The sequence below is a fragment of the Typopeltis vanoorti genome, chromosome 3 (assembly GCF_054136105.1).
Source record: "Typopeltis vanoorti isolate ZY-2024b chromosome 3, IOZ_Tvanoo_1.0, whole genome shotgun sequence".
Classification (NCBI taxonomy): Eukaryota; Metazoa; Arthropoda; class Arachnida; order Uropygi; family Thelyphonidae; genus Typopeltis; species Typopeltis vanoorti.
The window spans coordinates 84,549,850-84,569,696 of record NC_143551.1 but is presented as its reverse complement, the minus strand read 5'-3'; the positions used below and the strand labels follow the sequence as shown (position 1 = coordinate 84,569,696).

At 37.7% G+C, this 19,847-nt stretch overlaps 1 protein-coding gene across 3 annotated transcripts in view; it reads right to left on the bottom strand.

The window, feature by feature from the left end:
• LOC150108341 (dynein regulatory complex subunit 11-like) overlaps positions 1–19,847 on the bottom strand; it is a 455,807-nt gene that overhangs the window by 139,093 nt on the left and 296,867 nt on the right. For all 3 annotated transcript variants that reach the window (XM_090390703.1, XM_090390704.1, XM_090390705.1), the window contains exon 12: positions 2,702–2,814. In XM_090390703.1, the coding sequence (XP_090246829.1) occupies positions 2,702–2,814 (113 nt within the window). The remainder of the gene's footprint in view (positions 1–2,701; positions 2,815–19,847) is intronic.

Sequence of the window (19,847 nt, the reverse complement as noted above, 5' to 3'; positions counted from 1 at the left end):
TCCCCCCATTTTATTCTCTCTGTCATTCCTGAACACACTAATTTTGTCTGAATCCAGCTTGTTCTTCACCAAGCTTCCCTTCCACAATCCTTCTGAACCGTTTCTCAAGTATACTTGAGAAACGGTTGAGAATAACATAAATTTTAACAGGAACACTCAGTAGAGAAATACCTCTAATTCTCACATTCAGTTTTCTTTCCCTTAATGTTAATGATTCCAAGTTTTTGGGAAGGGTGGTGATATGAGGTAGCATGTATATATTGGCTGGTATGTGTAGGCTTGCAGTAAACGGTAAAGAATACACTGCCTGAGGGAAGATGTGTGACCAGTATATCCAGGAAAGGAAGTGAGTTCTGATTTTCAATTTCAATAGTAAATTAACACCCTCAGAAACAGAGCCATAACAATTTGCTCTAATGAACAACCTCTTAAACAAGAATTAAAAATTATTAGCAATACATTTGTAAATAATGCCTATAGCAAAAATACTATTAAAAAGTTCTTCATAAAACTTCAGTAAAACCATAGCTATCCCACACATTAAAGAGTTATCAGAAAAAAAATAATAATAGAATTCTACACCATTATAATCTTAATGCTACTTATAAACCACCTTTAAAATTAAAAAACATATTCAACTCCTCTAAGAACCCCCCCCCCCTCCATTTGCACACCCTGGAGTTTATTGCATCTATTGCACCTGTAACTTACCCTATATTGGGGAAACTGGACGTACAATCACTATATATAAAAAATAACACAAACGACACATTCAATTTAACAATTTGGTGAAGCAGGCCACTCGATCACACTCTTAACACCTACACCAAATTGATTTGAAAGAAAAGTACTTCTTCGTTACATCATACAAAAACCTGGTATGAACAGAAATTTAGAGAAGCCAGTGAAATTTTCATTAACCACGCTAATCTTAACAATAACAGTGGCATAAAAATCCCAAGAATTTGGATGGCACACATTCAGCCCACTTAGTTTTCCAGCAAATCCTGACTTTAAGACTCTAAGCCAATTTTTCAGCTTTTATTGGCCACTATCCATACTGGTTTGTTTTAACTTATATGTATACTTATATAAGTAATTTTTTTTTTTTTTTTTGTGAACATGTTGCTCTCTAGCTTAATTTAATTTTGTAACCTAATAGATAATAATAATTACAGGACTCTAGCTTTGTTGTAATGAGGTTTTTTTTTTTTTGTAACTTTAGCATACCATGTAGATTGTAGTGCAGCTTGTTCAGTTTGTGCAACAGCTCTAATACCTCGTCCTTATACACCTGATTTTTTTCATTCAGTGAAGAGGCAGAAGTGAGCTCAATGTCGCATACATCAGGTTGATAGCTATTAATGAAATGGACACTCATTAGTTCAACAACCTCTTCTGCATCTGTAACCCTCATGCCATCTGCATTTAGAAGAATTATTCTTTCATATTCATTCTTTCTTTTACTTGCAGCATATTGAGAGAATTCTGGCGGGTTGTCTTTAGCATGCAGAGCCAGTTTCTTTTCATACCCAGACTTTGCTTTCTGTACAACAGTCGTGACTATTCTAGCCTGCTTATAATTTTCATAATGCACATCATCCTTATGCATACGGCATTCCTTCCACATCATCTTTTTCTTACGAATCTCTTGCTTAATATGATTACACATCCATTTGACTCCTACCCTATTTATTCTTCGAACTCTCAGGACATACTCTGGTATTGCATCATTTAAGTATTGTTTAAATGCTTCCCATGCACTGTAGATATTCTTCCCATCCATCAAATGATCCCATTCCACTGAACTCAGCATACTCCTTGTTTGGTCATAATTTCCTGCTTTGTAGTTCAGCATGTAACCTTTTCTGAATGGAACATTCATAAACTTAGTGACTTCCCAAGAGAGTACCATATGATCACTGTCACCAATCGGAGGCAGAATAGTTACATCTTTAACTATAATGCCCTCTGACACTATAATCAAATCTAACACTCTTTGACCTCGAGTTCCTTCTGTCACATGTTGCGTGAGGATGTTGTCCCACAACAGCTCAATAAATGTATTCTCATGAGATTCTACTGCTACCCAATCAATACTTGGATAATTAAAGTCTCCCATTATGCTTACTCTTTTCTTGCTCATCTTTTCAATTTGGTGATTCATTTTTTCATCACTAGCAACTTATCCACTAGGTCTGTAACAACACCCCCCACTATGCAATTGATCTTGTTAGATTCCACCTCACACCAGATGGCTTCAAACTCACTGCCACATGAAATACTGTTAGTAGTAGTAGTACTACAATCATAGCTCTCAACTCTAACTGGATTCAAGTCATCCGATATCATTAGCAGCACGTCCTCCTATCATCTCTATCCATCCTAAAAATAGTGTACCCTTTACACTCGATACGTTAGTATGCCTGATTTTGATAGCCAGGTCTCACTAATACCTACAATCTAAGGTCCCAACATATTGACTAAGGCAACAAACTCTACCCCTTTGTTTCTGATATTCCTAGCATTTGTGTAGAGACATAATAATCTACCTGCATGCTCTTTTGTATTCTGCAGTCTGCATGACACAGTTGGACAACTTGCAGATTTATTTTCTTCTCTAACCGTAATATTTATGTTTCTGAATGGGAGGGAGAGAGAGAGAGACAGAGAGAGAGAGAGATAAAGACAAAATACAAACCTATCTGGTGTTAAATCTTTTTCCTTCTTTCCCTTCTTTCCACCTTTTTTTTTCTTTTTCTTCTTCTTTTTTTTCTTTTTTTTTCCTTTCTTTCCTCTATCTTTATCAAAAGCCTATAGTAAATAATAAAGTAAAATAGTATTCCATGAAATTATATATTATTAGGAATTACAATATCAAATTACAAGAAAAAAATCATATTCATCAAACTGCATATTATTATTTTATTATTAACAATAGCTTTCCATGGAGCTAACAGACTCATTATGGGAGATCTCACTCAATGAGCAATATACCCATCATACTGAACCTTAAAATCAGTCACATTTCATGACACATTTCAGCAAAATGTTCAGCTCATTCAACTCTTCCATGTATAAAATGTACTTCACACTCTCTTCTTTACCACACCTTTACACAACTTTCAGGAATGACTTCTCATTTTGTCACCACTTACCCTCTTCTTTATGTATAACCTCTTCTGTATTAACTATCATTCACCAGTTTGTTAAATGCTTTTGCATTGCCAAAAAATATCTCCTTCTGCAAGTTGCCCCTTAATCAGTGCATTCATAATTTTTTATAGAATTATAAATATTTTTATAAAATTATGAATTATGTATTCTATTCCTAATCAGGATCTCTAATGCCATAATCTTAACATAGATATATATATATGGACTAGACTATAATTGGAAAACACTGTCATGGCACCATTCTTGTTCAGTGGTACTATTTTGCTTTTTTGTTCTTTCCAATTTTGGCCTTTTGTTTTCTCTATCCTATTGCAAGATTTTCATTAAACAAATGGATCAAGAGCACAGTTCACTCTTTCTAACATTCTTCCCAAAAATTATGTGCCAAAATATCATCCATTCCCACTGCTTTATTAACATTTAGATTACTTAAGACCTCATACACTTTTGATTCTTTGATGTCCCTGTAGGATTTACTTCACTACTGAGTATTGCAGAGCATTTATACTAGTATTAAATAATTTACACTTATTAAAAATTCCACTCCATCACCATCTACTGTGGCACCCTTTTTTGCAATTATTCTATTCCTTCCTTATCCCATTAGCAAATGAATTCTTCTGGATTTCTTATATAGTTTCTCCCCCCCCCCCCCCCATATGACAAATAGTGAACTATGGGTCATCTGTGGAAGTAGTGTAAGAGTGTGGTTAATATGGTGTGCAGACTAGATTCTTGCATGGAGAGTGGTGAATGAGTGGAATGGATTGCCAGGATTGGTTGCGAGTGCCCTGACAGTGAATGAGTTGAAGGAGAGGTATGACAGATTTTGTGTGTATAATTGTTAGTTTGGATCTCCCACAATGAATTTCCAGACTCCTTGGAGATATTGCATAACGTTACCTATGATCAGCCCATTTTTTCAAACAATGTGTTAAATTTTACCAATAAACCACTGTTCAATACTCTTACTTCAGTTCTCTCAAAAGTCATGGAGAAAGTCATCAACAGGCAAGTTCTTTGCTAACTGAGGTTCACCAGCTAATAAGTGACCAGGTATGGATTTTGCCAGTCTTGATTCAAATGACTTCCTCGTCATCACCACCAATCTTTGTATTCAAACTATAGTATGGGGTGGGAAAATTCAATTACTTTTGAGATTTCTAAGGCATTTGCTGAGCAGGTCTCTAGCATAGAGAGTTACTTAGCAAACTATTGTCTTATGATCTGCCTTCTACCCATTACATTTGTCATCAGCTTCTTTCTGTTATTCACTCCATGTCATGGTTCGTGGCTTTCTCTCTCTTCAGAATTTCTCACAAATGTTAGAGTACTTTCATCAATCCTCTTCCTCTTGTACATAAATGACCTCAAATCCTAATCTGTAGCTTTACTGATGATTGCATATTCCATTTCTTCTCCCTCCCCCATTTATTGGACAAATCCTACAAATTGTTAAATGGAGTACTCTAATCTCCTTGCTCTGTGCAATCTCCTTGTTCACTGGGTGAGGATAACCTTGTGAACTTCAGTGCTACCAAAGCACAATCCTGTCTCTTCTCTTATAAGAAAGATCTCTCTTTTAACCTCTCTTTTATAATATCCATATCTCCAAAACAGATGAAAGAAACTTGGTGCGCTTTTCTTCTCAAGACAGTACTTCTCACCTGTACAGAGAACACCGTATACTGCTAACACTATAAATTCCAAATCTTCACAACCTAGAATACTGCTTACACAATGTGCACCTAGCCACAAGAACAATCCAATTATTTGGTGATCTCTCTCTCTCTCTCTCTCTCTCACACAAAATTCATAGGTATTTCAATGGACAATCTTCTGCTGAACTAGACATCATTATTCCTACCCTTTCTTCAAAACTGCAAGAACACAAGCACCTGCTGATCAACATGCATTTATTGTCCAGCTTCAAAAGTTACAGAACAAACTTTTCTTCCACTTTCATTCCAACTACATGTGCTTCTTTGGAACAGCCACCATCACACTGTCTTCTCTAAAGATTACAAACCTTGAAATAACCATTTCCAAGGTTTGTAGTGTAATGTAATGTGAGAGCAGTATTTTAAAGAATAAAAGGATACCCAGATTTTTGGAGACCAAGGAAGCTGCAGATGTGATATGTTTGTGCCAAGAAATGCAAGAGGTAAATGTCAGCACAAGAAGAGTGATTTAGTTTTGTCTGGGAAAGTGAGTAACATCAAAAATCAGGTCTTTTGAACTAAGCTTTTTTTTGTGGGAAAAAAGGCAGGTGTGTTTTGATAGTAGTGAAGGTGACTAGCTTGTCATTACCTCATTGAAGAAGGGTATAAAAGATACTGGTTGTAGAAAATTTTAAAGTTTGAGATGCTTGAACAATGCAAGATTTATCAAATAATTTGAGAACATTAACATAGGCAAAAAAGGACAGAACCTGTTTTTAGGTGTGAGCCTCCATGGCACAAACAGCTAACGTGTTTGGCTGTTAACCAAAAGGTTGGTGGTTCTTGCCCACCCATTAGCGGTGTCATTTTTGACTAGGGGTGGGAGAATATTGGACCTGGTCATAGGATCAGAAGAGTATCAATAACCAAGGTGATCACATTGCTTCCGATTGTTGAAAGTGACTATGCAGTCTTGATTTGGAAGATTCCAAAACATGAGGAATATTCTGTAAAGGGGTATTATTATTATTATTATTCAGGCCTCCATGGAGTCAAAAGACTCATCGTGGGAGATCCTTCCTAAGAACATAAAGTCTGTCAAGACTCATTGAGGGGAGGTTCCCCCCCCCCCCCTAAGAAACACAAAGTCTATCATACCACTCCTTAAACTCACTGACCGTTCTCGCCCTCACCACTCTATCAGGTAATGCATTCCATGGCTCAACCACTCTCCATGCAAAGAAACCACTCCTCACCCTCTTGCTCACAGTTTCCTTTCGTAACTTCCAGGGATGGCCTCTTGTCATCACTCCTTCCTGCTGTTCAACCAAGTGAAAGAACTCCCCAGTGTCGACCCTGTAACCACCTCTCAACAGTTTAAAAGTCTCAATCATATCACCTCTCCTTCTTCTATCTGCCAAACTCTGCAGTCCACATTCCCTCAGTATTATGTGAAACTACAAGGCAGGTGATTATGACAAGCTTAGGAAGAAGCTTAAATGCCATGGCATAAAGTACTGCAGGGTAAGGATATCAATAGTGCATGGAATACAGTAAAGGGTTATCTGCTTATCTAGAGGAAGCAATATTCCTCTAGATAATTATATAAAGCATGAGCTGTGGAACATATATAAAGAGAAAGGTAACTAGTAAACCCATGAACAGTACAAGGCTAAGGCAAGAAAAGTAACCAGCATGGCAAGTAAGAAAAATCAGATTACAAGAAGAAGCTAACCAAGCAGGTCAAAGGAAATCCCAAAGAGTTCTTTTGTTATGTGGCAAGTAAGAGCGAATGACTATGGAAGATTAACCCTAATGAGTGAAGATGGTCACAAGGAGATAGAAGGAGATAGATGTCACTTAGTAACAGTTGAGTTACTGAGTGACCATTTTGCAAGAATATATCTCTTCCTAGTGAGGACACTTCTTTAACCTATATGACAGACACTACTAATGTGGGAACAGAGGTGGATGAATTGGAGGTTCTTAGGATATTCCAGAATCTCAATGTAAACATGGCTGTGGGATTAGATGGGATATCAGTTAATGTTTTGTGAAAATGTTCAAGGGAAGAACTGCTAATGCTTTGACTAGGCTCTTTAATTTAAGTCTCAGCTTTCGTAGAGTTCCAAAGCAGTGGAAAGAGGGCAAAATAATCCTTGCATAAGGGAGGTATTCAAGAATGGGTGGATAAAAATGTGATACTCTATGAGTGGGAAACATGGCTTTGTGAAGGATAAGTCATGATTTAGTAATTTGCTAACTTTTGATAATAGAGTAACAGATAAATTAGATAAGGAAATGGCTACACAATGATTCTGCTGGATTTTTCTAAGGCATTTGACAGAATATCGCATGGAACTCTGTTACGCAAATTAGAACAAATGGGGATGGATATGACACTATAAGTGGATAAGAGGATGGCTGCTGCACAAATATCAAAAAGTGATATAAGCTGGGGCAGAATTGAGGCAAAAACAGGTGATTAGTGGTGTGCTACAAGATTCAGTGCTGAGGCAATTGCTGTTTAATTTGTACATAAATGATATAGGCTATTTTCTATATCAAAGGAAATATTCAGTTGTTTGCTGATGAAGCGAAATTAGGTACAGTAATAGTTAACCAAAGAGATGTGACAGTTAATAATAACATTTCTCCCCATTAAATAGGCCATCAGTTTAATGGGGAGAAATGTAAAGTTATGCATTTTGGGAAAAATAGATTACAAGCCATGTCTCATATGGATGGCACTGTACTCCAGGAATTAGATGAAGCTAGAGATTTAGGGGTGATTGTAGACAGAGCAAAAGTTTAGAGGACGTATTGTTAAGGTATCCCTTAAGATTACTTAGCTGTTGAAGAACACATTAACAAGTAGAGATAAGGAAGTTGTGATCCTTCTTTATAATGCCTTGATACACCCACATATGGGTTACTGTGTGCAAGTCAATTCCCCTGGGTTTCAGGCGAATGACCAAGATGTGAGTAGTCTGCAGAATGTTCCCTATGAGGATAGATTGAGAGTGTCTGGATTGCAGACACTCTCAATCCAAAAATTATTTATGTTGCTTAAAAGATTTTATAGGACAGATACAGGCGAAATGTTTCAGCACTTGGCCTGGAAGTTGAATAAAGTTGTAGTTAGTAGGGGTGTGAGGACTACATTTTTTGCTTGGAGAGTTGTAAATGAGTGGAATGGGTTGCCAGAGTTAGTTTTGAGTGCTTTGTTTGTTAATGGGTCAAAGGAGAGGTATGATGGATCGGGTCTTCCGTGATGAATCTTTGGACTCCATGGAGGTGCCAGTATAATAATAATAACCTCAATTTCTTGTATTCCTGTTCCACATATAATAAACAGCTTCTAATATTTTCACTCCAAAGGTGTATCCTTTGCACTTTTCCACATGAAAGTGACAATTATTATACTACGCCCACACTGTCAGTCTATTTAAAATATCTTAAAGAATTCCTTTAAGATTACTTTAGCTTTCCACTTTTACTTTATCAGCAAACAAATAGATAGTCCTTCTGAAATAATTTCTTATGTTATTAATGTACAAATTAAATAAAAATAGCCCAAGTACCGAGTTTCTATATAACCCACTAGCAAACAATCTCTGGAATTCTGCTCCAACATATACTAGTATATGATGTCTCTCTATCAGCCATACTCTTATTAGTGTCTGAAGTCAGTGAGAGAAGGTCATCTATGTATAAGAGAACAAAGGTAGGTGAGAGAACAGAGTTCTGAAAAAGTTTCATATCATTATAGAAACTTGAAGACAGAAAGTTATCCACCAATACACCTCGGAATCAAAAAATTATAATAATCAAAGAAAATGTGTTGAATGATTTGCAATTCTAATTTATTGCATCATGTTGGAGGTTTAATGGATTTTTTACAACACTCAAAAAGAATTAAAATAGAATTTAATACTTCCTATATTTCGTCCTAGTCACTAGGACATCTACAGGGATTACAAAAACAATTAATGTAACATATACACAAATAACAAACAATACTGAGCCCAACCACATGGGTGACACTAAAGTCCTATCTAGGTAGAGCGCCCTCTAAGGGCAGTAGTAGGTGGCCTGGAATGTAAGGTGGGAACTCTGGTGATGAGTGTTTCCGAAATCTTCGGAAGCTTAATGCAACCGTATTTATTGAGATTTGGTTGGTTTTTGAGAGCTGCTGCTGCTTCTAAGAAAAGTCTCTCTTTCTTGAATTTGCTGTGGTGGAGCATGGTGGTTTTCTTCCATGATACCCTGTGGGTGGTGTCCAAAACATGGTCAGCCAAGCCTGAATGGCCATAGTTGTGTTTGAAGATGTAAGACTTGTGTTCCTCTAGACGGATGGATGCTGATCTGCCTGTCTGTCCAAAGTATGCCAGCTTACAAGAACAGGGTACTTTGTAAACTCCAGGCAGAGAGAGAGAGGAGGGAGCTGATCTTTCGTAGAACGGATAAGGGTAGCAAGTTTGCGGTGGGGCTTATATGCTGTGTGTGTGTAGGTTGTACTGTTTTAGTATCTTGGCTATTTTTTCGGATGTGCCACGGATGTAGGGTATGGTGATGGCATTTTTAAATGCTTGTTGACGAGAAGGATGGGGAATGGGGGAGGAGTTGATTATTTTTTTGATACTGGTGAGGGCGGTTCCACTGGAACAAAGATTGTGGGCTCTCTTGGTAAGAGTTTTAATAATGCCATATTGTTGAGAGGGGTGGTGGTGGGAGAGTTTGTGAATGTATCTGCCTGTGTGTGTGGGTTTTCTGTATACGGTGAAGGTAAGTGTATCATTAGGCAGGCGTGTGACTAAGGTGTCTAGGAAGGGTAAACAATTGTTCTTTTCCTTTTCCATAGTGAACTGGATTCTTGGATGTAGACTATTGAGATGACTGAGGAAGGAGTCTAACGTGTCTGGGCCATGAGGCCAAATAGAGAACACATCATCTACATATCTTAGCCAGATAGAAGGTTTGAGTGGGGCTGAGTCTATGGCTCGTTTTTCGAAATCTTCCATATAGAAATTGGCAAGGGCGGTTAGAGAGGGGGAACCCATGGCAGTTCCCTCTATCTGCTTGTAGATTTTGTTGTTCCAAGAGAAATACCCAGAGTTAATGGCAAAGGAAAAGAGATCTAAGATGTCAGAGGGAAAAACGTTTTCTAAGAGAGATAAGGTGTCAATTAAGGGAATATTGGTAAACAAAGAGGAGATATCAAAGCTTACCAATATATTCTGTCTTATTCAAGGTTAAATTTTCTGTGAGGGCTTTAAAGTGGGTCAAGTTTTTTATATAGGAAAGGGACCTTCCGGTGAGGGGGATCAGAGAGTTGGCCAGCGCATTCTTCGCCGCCAAAAAGTAATTTATCATATGCCCAATGCACGGCTCTCCTGAAACTACGTAAAGAAAAAAGTATCATCATCACCAGAGCGGATAAGGGTAATGCCACAGTCGTTCTTAATACCAGTGAATACAATCGTAAAATGAACATTATCCTCCGCGATCGCGCTACCTACATCCCGCTAGAACACGAACCCCACAAAAACACAAGTTAAGAAACTAAAAATCTTACTGAAAAAAGTATCTTCCTGGCCCCCTGACGTCACGAAAAAACTTAAACCTTTCCGCTCCCCCCCCCCGAATATACGGTTTACCAAAAATCCACAAACCCAATTCCCCACTCAGGCCTATAGTAGATGCCACCAATGCACCTTGCTATAGACTATCTAAACAGCTGGCCAACTCTCTGATCCCCCTCACCGGAAGGTCCCCTTCCTATATAAAAAACTCGACTCACTTTAAAGCCCTCACAGAAAAAATTTAACCTTGAATAAGACAGACATATTGGTAAACTTTGATATCTCCTCTTTGTTTACCAATATTCCCTTAATTGACACCTTATCTCTCTTAGAAAACGTTTTTCCCTCTGACATCTTAGATCTCTTTTCCTTTGCCATTAACTCTGGGTATTTCTCTTGGAACAACAAAATCTACAAGCAGATAGAGGGAACTGCCATGGGTTCCCCCCCCCTTGCCAATTTCTATATGGAAGATTTCGAAAAACGAGCCATAGACTCAGCCCCACTCAAACCTTCTATCTGGCTAAGATATGTAGATGATGTGTTCTCTATTTGGCCTCATGGCCCAGACACATTAGACTCCTTCCTCAGTCATCTCAATAGTCTACATCCAAGAATCCAGTTCACTATGGAAAAGGAAAAGAACAATTGTTTACCCTTCCTAGACACCTTAGTCACACGCCTGCCTAATGATACACTTACCTTCACCGTATACAGAAAACCCACACACACAGGCAGATACATTCACAAACTCTCCCACCACCACCCCTCTCAACAATATGGCATTATTAAAACTCTTACCAAGAGAGCATACAATCTTTGTTCCAGTGGAACCGCCCTCACTACTGAGCTTAACCACATACACAGCACTTTCCTCTCCAATGGCTACAGCGATCACAGTATCAAAAAAATAATCAACTCCTCCCCCATTCCCCGTCCTTCTCGTCAACAAGAATTTAAAAATGCCATCACCATACCCTACATCCGTGGCACATCCGAAAAAAATAGCCAAGATACTAAAACAGTACAACCTACACACACACACAGCATATAAGCCCCACCGCAAACTTGCTACCCTTATCCGTTCTACGAAAGATCAGCTCCCTCCTCTCTCTCTGCCTGGAGTTTACAAAGTACCCTGTTCTTGTAAGCTGGCATACTTTGGACAGACAGGCAGATCAGCATCCATCCGTCTAGAGGAACACAAGTCTTACATCTTCAAACACAACTATGGCCATTCAGGCTTGGCTGACCATGTTTTGGACACCACCCACAGGGTATCATGGAAGAAAACCACCATGCTCCACCACAGCAAATTCAAGAAAGAGAGACTTTTCTTAGAAGCAGCAGCAGCTCTCAAAAACCAACCAAATCTCAATAAATACGGTTGCATTAAGCTTCCGAAGATTTCGGAAACACTCATCACCAGAGTTCCCGCCTTACATTCCAGGTCACCTACTACTGCCCTTAGAGGGCGCTCTACCTAGATAGGACTTTAGTGTCACCCATGTGGTTGGAATTTATTGCATACAAAATAATTTGTACCAAATATTATTATTTGACACCTCCAGGGAGTCCAAAGACTCATCGAGGGAGGGCACCTGATCTACAGCTCTGTCTCCACCACACAATCCACCAACGCTGTCTACCGCCAACCACCACCACTGGTATTTCCACAAACATCCATGTGGGATTCGAAACCCGCAGCCTTGTGGCTGGAGAGCAGATACACTAAGCACTCGGCCAGCCATAAGTGTAAGGAATTATTCTTTAAAATACCCATAGTGAAAAGTGCATGTATCTGTTGACACTATAGCGCGTCGCAAAAGTGTATCCAAATCTTTTTGTTATGGAGGTCATTTTGAGTTGACAGCTCCATTTGTCTCTATCATCTAAATCTACATATTTTTTAGATTATATAACATGTAATACATAAAAGTGTAATATAACTTATAAGAAAACTATTATTTTAAAACATTCACAAAATTAGAATAATTTTTAATGTGGTTCAAAATATTAGAATATTCCAAATTTTTCTTATTTGTTTTGTGAAGAGCATAGCATATATTTCAGTAGCTGTGAGGAATCATTTCAGTGTGGATTTCAGTTAATCATTTGCCTAACATGGGTTGAACAAGTGACATATTGGAAACTAAGAGGTTTTGTATAGCGTCTCCATGTAAAGAAGGCCAAACTCAACAGTTTATAGCTAAGGAATTGAAATCTTCTCAAGCAAGAGTGAGTAGAGTATTGAGACAGTATTTTAATAACTTTAGTTCTCAAAATAATCCCTGCAATAGTAGTCAAAAGGTGGTAACTACATCAAGTGACAAGAATTGATTGAAGAATATCATGAAGAAATCGCTTTCAATGTGTAAGGTATTTTCACAGGAGATGGAAAGAACTAGGTGTGTGGATGTGTCTAAATTTATGACATTGAAACAACTTAACAAATTGAGCTTTAAATCACGTGTGATGGGGTGCTTAAGGGTCAAAGCTGTATAACTGAGAGGAGACCTCCACATAGCCTTTAAAGGAATGCGGAGAACCGACCAGGGCTTCTGACCTAATGTCCAATCCTCACCTTCTCGTGGTGCACCCTGTTGGGTATCTATTTGGATACTGAACAAACGAGGATGGGCTGGCAATTTGGGATTTAGACGACCAAATTATATTCTTATTGGTTAAACCAAAATAAAAAATGATGGTACAACATGAACAAAATTTCATGCCGGCTGGTGCATCGCCCAGTTAAACAAGGCCCCCGTTGTTTTCGCCAGGGAACCAGGGCGAACAGCGAAAAGTCAGATACTGGAACAAATCTGAAAACACACCCAACTCAACATCACCAGAGTTAAAGATTGGTACTATCAACATAAGAAGCTTGAATGGCAAAGAAATGGAGCTAGCCGAGGAATTAATAAGTACCAGATCGACATAATAGGGATGACTGAAACAAAAAAGACAAAAACTGGTGAGATCTCTCTGAGCAATAAATACAAAATGTTATATTCAGGCAATAACAATCAAGGAAAAGAAGGAGTAGTATTCAACACAAAATATGAGGCTAATCTTGAATGGCAGTCAGTCTCAAGTAGAGTAATGTGGACAAATATGAGAATGGGGAACTGGACAATGAGACTTATTTGTGCCTATGGTCCCACAGAAGGTTCTACTAAGGTAGAAGTGGAGGAATTTTTTGAGGCTTTAGAAACTGACACAATGAAAAAGGAAAAGTTGGTACTTGTTTGAGATCTAAATAGTAGAGTAGGAAATGATTGTGAGACATACAAAAATATTTTGGGAAAATTTGGAGAAAAGAGCAAAGCTAATAATAATGGCAAATATCTGTTGGATTTCTGCTCAGAACATGGATTGGTTATTACTAACACCATGCTCCAACATAAAAATGTGCATAAATTCACATGGAGAGAAGAGGCAAGGAATAAGAAAAGTCTCATTGACTATGTCATTGTTGATAATGATGTTTTCTCCCTGGTGCAGGACACCAGAGTGTACAGAGGATTTGAAATTGGAAGTGATCACTATTTATCATTCTCCCATTATTATTGACTAACATCATCCTCCAATAATCATTCCTCCTTCTTCTGGTCATATTATTATTATTATTATTATTATTACACCAAGACCTCATGGAGTCAAAGACTCATCTGGGAGGTCCTTTTATCACACACACACAGCTCATCATACCATGCCCTGAACACATTCAAACTCCTTGAAGACACCACACTCTCAGGCAAGGCATTCCGATCATTTACAACTCTGCACGAAAAAAACCTGCCTCTCACTCTCCTATTCACACCCTCTTTATACAGTTTCCAGGGAGAATCTCTGGTTCTCCCCCCGATCTCCCACTATTTTCTGCAGAACTTCTCCAGCATTGATCCTATAACAACCCCTTACCAACTTGTAGGTGTCTATCATATTTCGCCTCTTCCTCCTGTCCACCAGACTCTGCAAGTTGCATCTTTCCTCATACTCGACATTCCAGAGGTCAGAAACTACTTTAGTCAGTCACCTCTGGAACCTTTCCAACATCTCTTCATCTTTCTGAAAACCAGGTGACCAAATCTAGGCACAATAGTCTATGTGAGGCCTAATCAAAGCCTTATACAATGGAACAAGAATCTCCCTACTTCTACACGTCAATGTCCTCCGCATCATTCCCAGAAGCCTTTGTGTTGTCTTCACAATTTTGGCTATGCGTTCCCTAAATTTCAGATCCTTATCCACTATCACCCCCAGATCTCTTATTTCTTCCACCTCCAACAATATATCCTCACCAAGCATAAATTCTGCATCCCATCTTTGTTTTCCAAATTTTAAAACCTTACATTTTGCAACATTGAACTCACATTCCCATTTCTGTGCCCAATCACTCAATCTATTCAAGTCTTCTCGTAAGGCCACAACATCTTCACTACCCTTCATGGTTTGTCCCAACTTTGCATCATCTGCAAACAGCTGAATATCTCCATCCAAATCTTCACCTATATCGTTAATATACAAGTTAAACAGTAATGGCCCCAAAACAGACCCTTGAGGCACTCCACTAGTGACTTTCCTTTTCCTGGATATCGCTCCCCCATACACAACTTGTTGATACCTATCAGATAGTCAGTCTCCAATCCAATGCACTTATGTAATATCGAATCCCATCTGCTATAGTTTTGACTGTTAATTTATCATGAGGTACTCTATCAAAGCCTTTGTGAAATCTAAGTATATTACTGTGTATCCTTCTCCTCTGTCCAAGGAAGCAGTCACTTTATTGTAATAAGTAAGTAGATTACTAAAACATGACCTCTCTTTACATCTTCTCAATCAAAATTATCAAAATATATAAAAAAAAAAAAACTCCATAGGATTTCTCTCAGCCTCATTCGCTAACTGCTGCTCATACTGCACTTTTGCTATCCTTTCTAAGTGAGTTCTCCCCTTTCTTGTTTGCTCTTTGTACTTCTCATGTAACTGATTATTGCTGCTCATCTTGTGCTGCCTCTACAATGCCTTTTTCTTCAAAATGCATGCTTCACCTCTTCAATCATCCATTTTACACTTATTTTATTTAATCTCCTTAGCTTTGGAATATGCCTCAGCCAGATAGTTCTGAGTAGGAAAACCAAACAGCATTGTTTTTCTTTCCATCCAATTCCTCATTCCATGCTATCTCTGCAAATTGCCTCCTGAGCGTCTTCTTACAATCACCTGCCTTATAGATCCACATATAACCTTTTCTCACAAAAGTCATGTTATGGTTAGCCACCAGCAAAGTAATTATTCATGGTCACTTTCATCAACTGAAGGAAGATTTGACATTTCATTTACAATAATATCTTCTGATGAAATAATCAAATCTAGAATCCTCGATTGATATGCACGTACACACTGCCTAAAATATATGTTCCTTAAAAAGCTCAAGAAATTCATTCTTTTTGGTTTCCAGATGCTTTCTCTTCATTTCAGTCTATATTTCCATAATTAAAATTGCCCATAATGATCACCCTTTTCTTATTAGCCAAACCAATTTGCCTAAACATTTCCTTCTCACTGTCTTCCACATTATCATGTCTTTATCAACATCCTATAAAACATTTCGTCCTCTACACCTCCATTTCACTCCATACTGCTACTGCTACGACAATATTTGTTAATTGGCATTATATTTTTTGTTTCAACTACAGTGTTTGCAATGTATTCAAATACAATGTGATCAGAACTAACAAAGTAGTTGTAATCACATTGTACCTATTAAGACTGGCTTTGCAAGTGGAAAATTGTGGTAGATGATTCATCATGAATATGCAGAAGAGAGGTCTGTTGTATTATTTCAGTATTTCTCAGTAAAGTGCTTACTTAAATAGTGCAAGAAAATTAAAACTTTTGCATCATCAATTTTAATATGATAATCATATCTGAATATTTTTCAAAGCTCTGAAGAAAATTTATATGGTTTCAATTAACAGTCTTTACTAACTTTACAACATCATTAATTAGATGTTAATAAACTTTTAAACTATTAGCAGTACTATCATAAAGCAAGCAATAAGGAGTGAATTATTGTCACCTGCAATCACAATATCATGCACAAATATGATAATGATAATATCTGTGTATTTCTAAACACCCACTATAAACTAGTCTTCTTAACTCTTAACCATAGTACAATGAAATAAATTATTTAATAGTATTATAAATGATATTATAAATAATAAATGAAATAAATTATTTAATAGTATTATTAAGATATACAAAGATTTTGCAGTGAGTGCCTCACTTTATCATTAGTACATTAAAATTAGCTGTAAAGTTCAACAGCATTAAACATAATAACTTGGGCTACTCATGTCCCAGTATTGTGCAGTATATGGCTTCTTCTATTCAAGTCAACTCAGTTTGAGGTGTAGAATTTCTACCAAAGGACTCGGGTACTATCAATGAGCAGTCTTGCTGCAAACGATACCTTTCTATTTGGAGGAGATGCCAACTAGACCTACTAGGTGGTAGATGACCTTCATCTCTGAGGGAAACAGAAGTGGACTGATGCTATGTTTAGTCACCAGCATCTTTCCTATCAGCATGGTAACAAAACACACAGTGTAAGAGATATATTTTAAGCACCAAACATACTGTGGAGAACCAGAGACTCTCCATCTTTGAGGATTCAGAAGTATAGCAGTTCCACAGGCTTGCTGCCAGATAGCATACAGAATCAAATCTGGAGTTCATTTAGGTGGCTACTGAATTAGCTAACACATAATTCTACTGCCCCTTGCTACCAGATAAGGCCTGGAGGGAGGCCATGTAGTAATATGCCAGGGGGCACTGTCAAGGCAATGTTTTGGCATGGAAATAGGATACTTTCATGCAGGTTGCATGTTTAAGAATACCTTTTCCTTCTTTAGGACAAACTTCTTCCTTCAAACATTTCTTCAGCAGAAATTACAGCCTTGCAATTGCTAAGATGCAATAGCCATCTCACCATTATCGAAGCCAACAATGGGAAAGCTACCATTTTTCAATGATTTCTCTGAATATAAAAAAAAATATATCTCCTACTACATGATAGAACCATTTATCAAGAAATTCACCACTATTCCCACAAATAGCTAAATGAAAAAACTGGTCTTGGCAGAGATGCCATAAATAAACTAAAGACTTACTTTACTCACATACCCTGCTTTTATAGTTTACCTAAAGATACATAAAAGTGTGCCTCTTTGCTCAATCGTAGATTGCACTGATTCTTCTACTTATTGCAGAGCTAAGTTTTTATCCCAGCTACTAAACTTCCAATTGGTAAACTCCCTCCCCTTCATAAAAAAACTCTTCACATTTCCTAGTGAAAGTGAGAAATTTATCCCTTCAACCCACAGACTTAATGATTAGATTTGCGTTGAATTCTTATTCACCAACGTGCCTCTTGAAGATTCCCTTCATTTGCTTGCAAACATCTTTCCTCCAGATACAGTCAAATTATTCGACTATGTTATCCATTTTGGTTATTTAATCTGACAAAACAAATTTTATAAACCAATAGAAGGGACCTCAATGGGAAGCCCACCCTCTCCAGCTCTTGTGAATTTTAACTTGAAACACTTAGAAGAAATCTTTTTCTCCTCCATACAGCCTTGGCTTTACTTTTGAGTGCACTATATTGACATCTTTTCTGTCTGGCCCCATATGGAAGATACCTTACCAGCCTTTCTAGAAAAATAAATAATCTACATCCCAATGATAAATTTCACCATGGAAATAGAAAAGGACAATAAACTTATCTTCACTGGTCAGCTCATCATTCTTCCCAAAAAATTGGAATCATAAAAAATGTATTGCATTGTGCTTATTTGCATGCTCTAATCCACAAGATTTCAAGCAAGAACCTTTTCAGCATCCCACGTTATTATGCAACTGAATGGCTTCTCAAAACAGACTTTACAATATATTTCTGATTCTTATAAAATTGGTTTCATATCACTTACTTCAAGTTGATAGCTCTTAACAAAATTGGCACTCCTTAGCTAAATAATCTCTTCTACATCTGCACCTGCATTCAGTAGGGGATTATTCTTTCACAGTCATTCTATCTATTACTTACAGCAGGGGTTCTCAACCTTTTTCAGTGACGTACCACTATATTTAATTCAGGATATCCATATCCATACCGTTGTGTCACTTGTCACTTAAGCATGTGGCGGTCAATTTGAACTGCACAGAAGAAAGTGATTTTTAATCGATGAATAGTCCGTTTTTTCCCCTGTTTTTCTACGTTTTTGAGTGCTAAATTGTTTCTCTGAATATGAGTGTACTTCAGTGGTTGTTTTTTGGAAGTTAGTTGCTGTCGCGATATAATATATTTTGGTTACCATCAGAATCGAATGCATAATGGTGGAAGACAAAACGAAGCTAAGTTTCATTACTGTATTTAGTTATATTTCATTTTATTTAATTATATTTAGTGTACTTAAATGTTTTGTTTTACTTGTAATTGTTTGTACTTTTTTTTTCTTATTTATTTAACAGAATTTATTAATTGAATAATTATTAAAGATTACGCTACTCGGCAGTAAGGAATGATGATGGATTCAGCTGCAGTCGCAAGTGGTGTATTGCCAAGTCCTCCGCCATTTAAGAACTGTATTATAAGCAATATCATAAGGGACTTTGTGGCATGCAGTACTTGCGGCATGTATGCGTCTCAGGAATTGGATATGTGGCTTGTGAAAGAGAGCAGAAAGCATATGTGCACAAAATGCAGGCAGTTGGAGGAAATAAGTGCATTAGAAATATCAATATCTGACCTTGTTGCTCCAGGGATGGAGAATGGATGTAGGAAGTCAAGTAGTGTGATAGGAGAGAATGAAAAAAATATATATACGAATGAGAAAATAATAGTTGATAGTGTGGAAGGTGTGAGTGACTGTGAAAGTTTAGGAGATGGTTTTGTTTGGGAGAGTGAATTTAGATTAAGAGTGACTGACCTGCAGAGGGAGATAGATGAGCTGAAAGAGGAGGTGGCATGTCTTGTGAATGAGAGCAGAGGTATGAAAGAGAAGATTAGGAGAATGGAAGAGATAAATGCAAGGCAAATCGGAGTAGGGGAGAGAGAGAATTTTGGGAGTGTTAGAAGAGGAGAGAAAGAAAACAGTAGAAGAGAGGGAATGAGTGAGAGGTATGGGGGTGTGCTAGAAGAGGAGAGAATGGAAACAGTAGAAGAAAGGGAATGAGAGAGAAGTATGGGAATGCTAGAAGACGAGAGGATGGAAACAGTAGGAGAGATGGAATGAGAGAGGGATATGGAAGTGCTAGAAGTGGAGAAAATGGAAACAGTAGGAGAAAGGGAATGAGAGAGATGTATGGGAGTGTTAGAAGAGGAGAGAATGGAAACAGTAGTAGGAGAGAG